This window comes from Acipenser ruthenus, chromosome 10, assembly GCF_902713425.1.
Source record: "Acipenser ruthenus chromosome 10, fAciRut3.2 maternal haplotype, whole genome shotgun sequence".
Taxonomy (NCBI): Eukaryota; Metazoa; Chordata; class Actinopteri; order Acipenseriformes; family Acipenseridae; genus Acipenser; species Acipenser ruthenus.
In genome coordinates, this window is record NC_081198.1 from 7,452,633 (window position 1) to 7,462,782 (window position 10,150).

The window sequence follows — 10,150 nt, forward strand, 5'->3', positions numbered from 1 at the left end:
CCTTACAACGACTAGAATTCCTTTATTTTAACAAGGATTTTATATGGTGTGCTTCCAATATCAAACTCATACATGTTTTTTACATGGTATCAAATAATAGATGGGCAGCAGTTAATTACTGTACCAAGAAAATAATTCTGTAAGGGTATCTGTGAGATCACTGTGAGCAGGTTGAACATATCAGTGCCAGGCTCACCGGTTCAGTTTTGGGACAGTTCAAGAATGCATTCAGTGAGCTTTTACTGTCTTTTTTTGTTGAAATACAATTTTAAAGCTTAATTGAAGAAGTACTGTATGGTAAGTCCATACACTAACTATCTGATAAATATTGAGAAACCAAAGTTCTACAAGCTTGTACACTTGAATAACTATATTTTAACCATGTGTTGGCAAATGCTGTTTTCAAGCAATTAATACAATAATGCTTTGTTTTTACTGTAATATGTTTCAAATGTTGGTTCTTGAATTTAATTTATAGTCATATTACAACAACAAAAAATAAGCAACATTTTTTAAAAAAATATATGGTTAAACATCAAACCAAAACCATTCAAAACAGTACATCTTTGACAAACTTAACAATAAATACTTTTAAATTTGTATACTCTTCCACTGCATTGACAGTGATGTCATTCAGAGACTTCATGAACTGAAAGAAAAAAACACACCATATTTAGACAAAAGATTAACATTATGGATAAACACTGACAAAGACACATTATTGAGAGGACAAAATAGGGTGCATATTATAAGTACAGGGACAAAATGTTCAATTTCTTCTCTTTAACATTGACTTGAACGGTGTAAAAACAGACTGTTGTAGCTGCAGGGACCCACTAGTTTGTCAGTGTGGAAATCACCAAGGTAGTTTAATTGTTGTGCTGCCAGGACATATCTTTGGGAAGCAATGTGCTCTTACCTCCAGCAATGTTGATTTTGTTTGAAGCCAGAATATCTGCTTGAATTACATCCATCTTCATATATAAAACCTCAGAATTGTCCTGTAAATTTAAATACAATGTAAATCGTGGCAGGTTAAATTATTCTGTTTTTCAGTTTATGCTTTTTATTTCTGAAATCCGAGCGTATTACGATATGTATAAGGCACATGCAAAAGATCAGAATATTATACCAGAAATCACGTTTCCTTCTGCATTGTTTTATTTTTATTTTGTATACCAATGTTGCATGCTGTAACCTGTTCTTACTACAGGAGTTTTTCATAGGTTGTATTAATGTGATTTATTGTAACAGATTTACCTGGACCTTATACTGTTTATGTAAACATTAGTAAGGCCAAGCAACTCTGTTACTATACCTCCGCTTCAGAACTACTCAAGGCTACCCTTCCCTTTAGAGACTGTCATAAAAACCTGCTTAGAAGCACTCCATGTGAAACTCACACAATAGTCATTGGGACACAGTACATGGAGAATAGCATGCTGTCATATCCAGCTGATCTTTAAGTAGTACTTAGCCTCCAAATTGGAAATAGTCAAAATGAGCCCAGAGGAGGAACTTACCAGGAAGAGCTCAAAAAGGCTTTCTCCCATTGCTTTCTTCACATGCTCTTCCACAACAGGGAAGATACGGACAAAATACTAAAACAGGACACAGAAATAATTACAATAATGTTGAAACTGATATATAATATTTAAAAAAGCTATATGTTTTTGCTTAGTTTTATAAACAAGATTACAACTCATTATCTCTCAATGTTTTTTTTTTTAATATAAACTCTATAGACGCCAATTTATTTAATTAATTATATACAGTAGCGGGCATGCTAAAGTTAATTGATGACTTAACCTAACTTCGATGGAAAAGAAGGGTAGATAAAGGGTAAAATAAAGCAGATATCAGCTATCATTCAGGCTAAAGTATAAAACTACACCACTTTGGCTTTGAGAATTTGAACTTTCTCTTGGTTATGTCTGAATTCTGGAATCTAACTAAAAAACTGCAGTCCCTCCCTATCTGTTTCAGTCACTAACTTCATTTAACCTTTCCTTTCAGCATAAAACAGATGCAAGCATCTGGCTTTGAGAAGTATAACCCATTGTCTCTTGTCTGACCCTCAGTCCATGTATAAAATAGATTATGCTGACCTCCAGGGCCAGGCTGGCTTCGCGCTGGCTGTCTGCGTGGTCCTGGTTGCCCATGGCACATAGCAGGTGGTGCACTACTCTCAGGTTGATTAGCTCCTCCATGAACTCAGGCGACTCCCTCGCCAAGATCCTACAGGGGATCATGAGGGGGATGCCTCAATTCCAGTGAACACAGTTTGTAACGCTACATGATCAGTTAATACAATATATAGATAATATTTGTTAAACAATCAATGTATACACAGTATAGCAATATATTACATATAGCTGACCAGGATATGGATTCAATGAATGCATTATAATGCAGGAGCTGGTACGGACTTGGAAGACTGTGCTGCTCTTTATGTTACAGTTTCTTGACTTACCCAATGGCCTTCGCTGCAGCAGCTTGCTGAACAAACACTGGCAGGGATTCATTTAGTTTCTGCATTACTGGAACTGATTGAACAAAACACAAAAACAAAACTCAGTCAGCAGCCTAGTGACCTCAAAGTCTTAATCACACCTTTAAACACAATTATTATACTTTTAGAATATAATACTCTGACTGCTCTCATGCATCATGAAGTATTATAGAACACAAAAGGTTCATGTCATTTTTAAATGTGTATTTTCTCGTTGATATTTCAACCCAGATCAAACTGCTGCTACATAGAGATATACCGATCGACATGTGTTGGTCTGCCTCTGGAGGTGCAATATGTTCCTGAACTACAGCTGGTTTAACAATGCAAGTGGACCTCCAAAACAAAGCTACAGTATGCATTACTTACAAGGATAAAACCAAGAGATGAATATCATTAAAACATGCAAATTAGTTTCAACTGTGACGAACAAACAAGTTTGTGTTCCGAATAGAAAAGAAGACATAATTAACAGGCCACGCACTAACAGGCACAAGCAGTGAATTTTATTAAAACCGCTCTATTTTAGGCAGACCAGCTGTCTTTCAGTAGGATGCCAATGATTGTGGTCACAGCACCTGGGGGTGACCCTACTTTTAGAGCTTGCTTCTTTCCAGCATAACCACATGCTAAATAATGTATACTAGAAGCACAGTGGGGGGTTTCATGCTATCTTTGGGGTTTTACTGACATCTTGTGGTTTTAAGTTGTAATAACATTTAAAGCAGGGGTTCAAACATAAGGTCATGTGGTGAATGCTATCCTTGTCAGCTTGGATTGCCTCTCATTTACTATGAAATCAACTGGGAGAGAATGCATAATAGCAGATGGACATTAGAGGCATCCAATGAAATCTCACACTGGGATCAGATTATTTAAAAACCTGAATAGATGTTGCCTTCAAATGAATACGGTGTGAATACATTATGAAATAATGGAGTTAGTTAATAAATTACATTCTAAATATTAATTTACCATAAATTACATTTTACTATACATGATTATATGGGTATAAAATTATATGCAACATTGACTAGTGTTTTTGATTAATCCAGAAAAAATATTTCAGTGTTGTATTTTCAGTATTTGTGAAAAGCTTCTGATATTAATTTTTAATCTCAACTAATTTTAGGTTGTCTCAAGAAATGTGGGGTACCAACCATCTGTAGCTGTGAATTCTAAACATTAAGCTGAAACTACATAGAAAAAATATATTTTTGACACAGAAAAAAGCAGATGAGTCCTGCCTACCGTTCAAAATTTGAGGTTTGTTAATTCCCTCTCTGGATGGCTTGAGCAAAGCAACAAGGCCTTTTAGCAATGCTGGTCTTACTTCATATTGCATCAGCTCTCTGATCAGCTCAATTGCTGCAACAAACAATTAACACAGAAACGTGAATGAAAACATTAGACCACCTGGTCAGCAAGGTTACAATCCTTATCAAATAAAACACAATCATAATGGCCAACAGTGGCAGGGTGCTAAACAAATGTTAAAAGACAAAACATATTTTAACAAAACAATAACTCCATAAGCACTTAGGAACAATAATTATATTATATAAACACAATAACATGCATCTGAATAATATAGTGAGGTTCTCATCCTCACAGTGTCCAAAGGCAACATGCTTTATATCACTTTATGTTAAATACTTTACATCATGGAATTACAGAAATAGTTAGGATGTGCTATCAAGAATTCATAGTTACCTTCATATTGCACTTCAAGGTGCAATGATCTCAGCAAATTCAGAAGAGGTTCCACAATACTTGGATGGGCTGTCTTTACAATTACCTGGTAAATAAAATAAGCAAATATTATGCAGATTCCTGCCATAATCAACCGTCATGTTTGTAGGACCCTACTCAAACACAATACTTATCACCATAGAAAAAACATATTAAAATAACAACATTACTGTGTTAGACTTAAACACAAGAATTCTGGGAGAAATGCCTTGCTACCTGTGCAATCCGGAGTGTTTGCAAGGCCAGCTGCTGTGCTTTGGGGGAGGTGCAAGGTAGCAGTGCTATTAGCCCCTTGTACACCTGGTTCTGGTACTTGGGGTTTCCGTGGGCCAGTGACTCCAGAAGGAAGCGGGCCTGGTCCTGGGACTCCTCAGTCTTCGACAGGGCTAAGCATTCAGCGATGACTCGCACACCTTCAATGGACAACGAATTTAGAAATATAATATGAGTTTACACATTGTTTTTTACTTTGTTGTTCTAACACTTTCTTTGGCACGTAACAGAACAGTATGGACTATGATCATGTAGATATGCGAGTACAGTTTGTTGCTCTGGACCTATTGATTGTGAGTTGAAAATTCATACAGTTAACCAGTTCTTTATTCCAACATTACAGTTACAGCATCACATGCTATGGTACTGCAGCAAGAGCTCAATCACACCATGCAATGATAAAGCTATCAGAGGTTGATAGAAAACAAGTTTTGCAGTATTAGCTGTTTAATTTTCATTTTAAAACAGCCTTTGCAAATCCACATTTAAGAGTCCAGGAAATGTCTTTTCAATAGAATCTGCATGATTTTGTAAGGCACCTTAACCACATGGTACACAACTAGCCCAGTATAAAATGTCTTATTGTGTACCCCTGCTGTGTTCCTTTTACCATTCTGTTATGTAAGTTAGGAAACACACTACTAGAGTAGCTGATTGGTCCACTCAAGGTGAAATGCTAAAAATGCCACCTACCATAGCTTTCACAAATGAGCTCTTTGTACTTCCTCCCAGCGTTGGCAACAGTCTGAAGTAACTTTAAAGTTTCCACTTGTATCTCTTCCCTTGACTGCTTCTGTCCTAGGATCTCTAAAAGGGTTAAAACACCTCCGACTTCCAAAAACTCAATCAGGAAGTGATGGCTGAAAAAGATTATGTGCATGGCATTACCACATGAAACTCAACAAGAGCCTTTTCATCCAGCAATTTCTACACAAGGTACTCAGTTTATGCTATTACTAGTACACTGCTAAAACGGTATACTTACTTGCTTGCTGCAGAAAGAAAAACACCTATAGCCTGTAATTGCTGGTCTAAATATGTACCTGTCAAGTATCTGGAATATTACAAGTTAAGAAAATATCAATGACAATGAAGATATAATACAACTTTGACTTTGTATCATCGTAACTGCACGATGTAAATACGAGGACCAAGGAACTGACTCTCACTGTGTCAGCTCAAGCAAACCAGTTAATGGATTTACTAAAGCCACCAGAAGAAGGTTAATGTTAACAAATCGAAATCTCTGTTTTTACAGAACCAAATTTCTGCTGCTTGTCTATGAAAGGATACGTTAGTCTTAGCCAGGATGTCAGTCTGGCCAAAAACAGGCTGGCAGCCTGTGCAAATTCCAGCTCCAACTCTGGGCCGGTTTTACCGCTGTGCTGGTTTATAAAATCGGACAGCATCCGGCTGCGGACCGCCTTGCTCCCCTGGTCCCAGTCCTGGAGGAAAGCCATCACCCTGCTGATAGCTGCCTGCTCTTTGCAGAAAGACATCTTCAACTCTTTGTTCTACTCACACCACAGCCCCTGGCACAGCAAACCAAACATGATGGAATATTAAAACTACAAGAATTCCCCTTTAAACCACCCAGTATTTCTGGACCCCTTACTTTTAATGTGGACTGTATCAATTACCTTATAAAACAAACAAAAAAAAACCTTAGTGTATCATTAAAACAGTAGGCTAGTCATTTTTTTTTTTGTTTTTTTTTTTATTTTACTGCCACATAACACATTTCTATGAACAGAATTGACTGCGAATGTGCCTGACCAATATATTGCAGCTTCGTATACAGATGCAAACTGAGACAAATTATAAACTAGCAAACAATTAGGCTTTACGTTAACTCCTAAATAACTGAGACAAAAAAGCAAACCCTCATTCAACGTAACTCATACAAATGATCACACCGTATGGTACAAAATAGAATACACCACAGAGTAAGATAACACAAATAAACAGAATGACCTAAAACCCCCTCCTAAAAGATTATTTGAATTAATTGAACTGTTAAAAAAATGCAAAAAAAAAAAAAAAAAAACCAACATAAAACGAAGCTTATTCATAAACTTACTTACTTCTATTGCTGACACGCCCCGTATTTTGATTGACAGTGTTTCTTTCCAATACCGGCCCAGTAAGTTGACCAAGTAACCAATAGGAGGCCTGAGTGACTGAAAAGGGTGGAACCTATGCAATTGTTTGTACATTTTGACGGTTGCTAAGGGAGCTCTCGGTTGCTAGGTATTTACGTAAAGACGTGTGTCTGCTTAACAGCGTTTGGTTGATCAGGGCTTCCGGTGTCAGTTACGTAGGTCAGGGTGGTAGAAGTCTACTAGAGTGAAAAGTGCATTTGCAATTTCAGATGCAGTTTAATTTTTCTGATTGCGTGACGTTCATTTAACACGATTAATATTTAACAAGCTAATAAATAAATACAAAAATAAAACAGCATGGGAGATGCCGACTTGGATTACAACATTGTGTTTCCCGAACCTCATCTCGCTGGTGAGTCCAAACAGATTTTGATTACGGTATAGGCCATTGGTTCTAAATGTAATAAATAATACTAATATTAAGTGTTTTGTAAAAATCCCAAACTGTCATTAACGTTGTAAACGCAATGACAATGTTAAACTTCTGATGCATTGCTCGCTATAACTCCAGAGATGAGACTTTTGTTTCGAAGTTGTTTTTTTTTTTTTTTTTTTTTTTTTTTGTGCTATAGAACCACATCACACAAGAATGCTACTGCCCAGTACCGGGAAATGTGTGTGTGTCACACATATGTTTGCAATTGGCTCATAGAAAAGTTAATGATATTTTTAAACTGTCAGGCACAGAAGACAAACAGCTGCAGCAGCTTTACATCAAAATATTCTTATTCCTTGTTGTTTCTGTTTACTGCAGCCTTCCACAATTTAACCTTATATCCACTTCACTTACTTTTCGATATCAGAAGGCTTGGTGTTGACAATCATGTTTATGTTATGTACAACTAGTTTTAGTTGCTGGAAAACAAGCTTTCCCCTTTGCAACTGCTTGCTATTACCAATATTTCACTAAGAGTATTCTCTTTTCATTTCAGAAAGCCACTGGCATGGGCAGAAGGAACCGGTGGTGATTCTCTTGGGCTGGGCTGGCTGTAAGGACAAGCATCTAGCCAAATACAGTTCGATTTATAATGAGCAGGTTAGTGCAAAGATGGTTCCCCAGGAAGATGAGTGAAAAGTGAAAGTAAAAGTAAGAGTGCCACAATTTACTACATTCAGCCTTGAACAAGCTGTGTTTTTAACTGCCACAAACCTCATTCTGAAACACCTTTCTCGATGAACACACAATCCAGTGATTACTCAGTGTGGAGTAGTGGTTAGGGCTCTGGACTCTTGACCGGAGGGTTGTGGGTTCAGTCCCCAGTGGGGTACACTGCTGTTGTACCCTTGAGCAAGGTACTTTACCTAGATTGCTCCAGTAAAAACCCAACTGTATAAATGGGTAATTGTATGTAAAAATAATGTGATATCTGTATAATGTGAAATAATGTATAATGTGATATCTTGTAACAATTGTAAGTCGCCCTGGATAAGGGCGTCTGCTAAGAAATAAATAATAATAATAATAATACTCCCCTCTCTGTCTCTGCAAGCAGGTATGCTCAGGCCTTAGCAAAGTGTTTCTAAAAGCAGTCTTAGGTCAGGCTGAGTGAGATCACACATGGCTCAAAACAAGGAAAGATGTCATAGCATTGGCAAGGGGAAATTTAGATTGCATCTGCTAACTCTTTGCTTTTTTTGCACCTTCCCACTTTTAGGGATGTATCACCATTCGATACACCGCCCCATGGAAGGCAGTGTTCTTCTCTGAGGCTTTTGGCAGCAAGGAGCTGCTTGAAATAGCTCGGAAGCTGCTGGATCTTCTCTATGATTATGAAGTGGAGAGCAACCCTATATTGTTCCACATGTTCAGCAACGGGGGCTTCATGCTGTACCGTTATATAATTGAGCACTTACAAAGAGAGGAACAGCTCCGTGCCTTGGGGGTGGTAGGCACGATCTTGGACAGCGCACCAGGGAACCAGAATGTGATCGGTTCAGTACGGGCGCTTAATGCCACTTTGGGACCAGAGACTCACACTGTGCTGCGATACCCAATCCTAGCGGTTTTTACCTGCATGGTCTTTCTGTTACGGGTGTTGCTTTACTCCTTGACCAAGTATATCCACAAAAATCACTATGATGCCATGCTTGATGACCCCACTAGCTGGCCACAGCTGTACCTGTATTCCAGAGCTGACAAAGTGATTGCCCACAGGGATGTGGAGCTGATGGTCAGAGCTAGAAAGCAGCGGGGGGTGCGGGTGGAAAGTGTGGACTTCATCAACTCCGACCACGTCAGCCACAACCGGCTGTTCCCGGAGGAATACTCTGTCAGGTGTGTTACTTTCTTGGAGTATTGCCTGAAAAACTCTACTGGGATAAAGAGGAAGCATGTTTCTATGTAGTAAAATAAATGAATAAATAAAAGTGTGTTTTAAAAAAACAACTTTATTGCAATATGACTTTAATAAAGAAGTGAATGCTGCTGCAACAAATGAAAGACAATGATAGGGCAACCATATCATTTATGTGCAAGAAATAATTATTTATTGTGTGGCTTTGAGCATTGTTGAGTCTTTTCTAACAAGGCAAACTTATAACCTTGCTTGTCTGTGTTGGTCTGTACTTGGTAATGTGCATCTGGAAGGGACTTGTTCCAAGGTGAATGCTTCAAACAAGCCTGCTTCTGCTAAGTGTTTTGAACGCCTCCAGTTTTGTGCTTTGTGCATTTACAACCCTACCAAAGAAACAATAAAACACAACATGCAATTTGTCTCACCTGACTAATACTGATTAATACTTATTAAATTCAGTATCATTTTATTTTTTTTAACTTTACTAACGTTTTTTTTATGTTTTTAACTGATTAACCAAAGGCATTATGAACAAACTAGAAACTTACACAATTAAAATAATTGAATAATTTATTTTGAGCGTGTGCATTTTTGGTGTGAGAATGTAATACCTAAGTAAATGTAGATGCTGTGTACAACAAATGTGTCATAACACACATAAATAAACAAAATACTCAATATTCCTTCCTTCAGGTGTGCTATGTAATTTGTGTGTATTTTATTTGTTATCAAGTCATTGTACCTTTTGGAAGTATACCAGGTGTCTGCGTTATCCTCCCCGCTGTTTATGGTATTTGGGGTGTAATATGCATATTTTTATTTTACCCCATTAATACCTTCTAAATATCTTGGTATCCCTAAATAGACAACCAACCCCTTTTTTGTTACATACACCCTACAAGTGCAGTGGTGTTCCAGATGTTATCCAATTATAACGGGGTACGACATTCAATGACTTAAGGGAACTATTTTTCTACAGCCAGATATAAAATCCACAATAAAGTGCTATATGTTCACACATATTAGAAACAGTATGCTTCACATCAGAAATTTCCAGTTACAAAATGGACCGTAATTTCCAGTATTGTTAAATAAACTCAATCGCATAATGAAGAACATGTGCCACGCTGATTTTAAAGTGAAATATTAAGAACTAC

The 10,150-nt window shown here is 37.4% G+C and overlaps 2 protein-coding genes across 2 annotated transcripts; one reads left to right on the plus strand and one right to left on the minus strand.

Annotated features, from left to right (window-relative positions):
- Positions 1-427: 427 nt before the first annotated feature.
- On the minus strand, positions 428-6,678 carry LOC117401436 (armadillo-like helical domain containing protein 1). Its single transcript, XM_034002155.3, has 12 exons — positions 6,622-6,678; positions 5,831-6,069; positions 5,523-5,591; positions 5,231-5,397; positions 4,481-4,677; positions 4,226-4,310; positions 3,764-3,880; positions 2,474-2,546; positions 2,109-2,238; positions 1,524-1,601; positions 920-1,001; positions 428-649 (listed from the first exon to the last, which is right to left on the minus strand). Exons 2-12 carry the CDS (start codon positions 6,034-6,036, stop codon positions 630-632), a joined length of 1,224 nt encoding a protein of 407 aa, XP_033858046.1. The 5' UTR covers positions 6,037-6,069; positions 6,622-6,678; the 3' UTR covers positions 428-629.
- A 130-nt stretch (positions 6,679-6,808) lies between these two features.
- On the plus strand, positions 6,809-9,673 carry LOC117413279 (transmembrane protein 53-like). Its single transcript, XM_034022228.3, has 3 exons — positions 6,809-7,051; positions 7,632-7,735; positions 8,355-9,673. The coding sequence occupies exons 1-3, from the start codon at positions 6,997-6,999 to the stop codon at positions 9,042-9,044; spliced, it is 849 nt and encodes a 282-aa protein (XP_033878119.2). The 5' UTR covers positions 6,809-6,996; the 3' UTR covers positions 9,045-9,673.
- Positions 9,674-10,150: the final 477 nt, after the last annotated feature.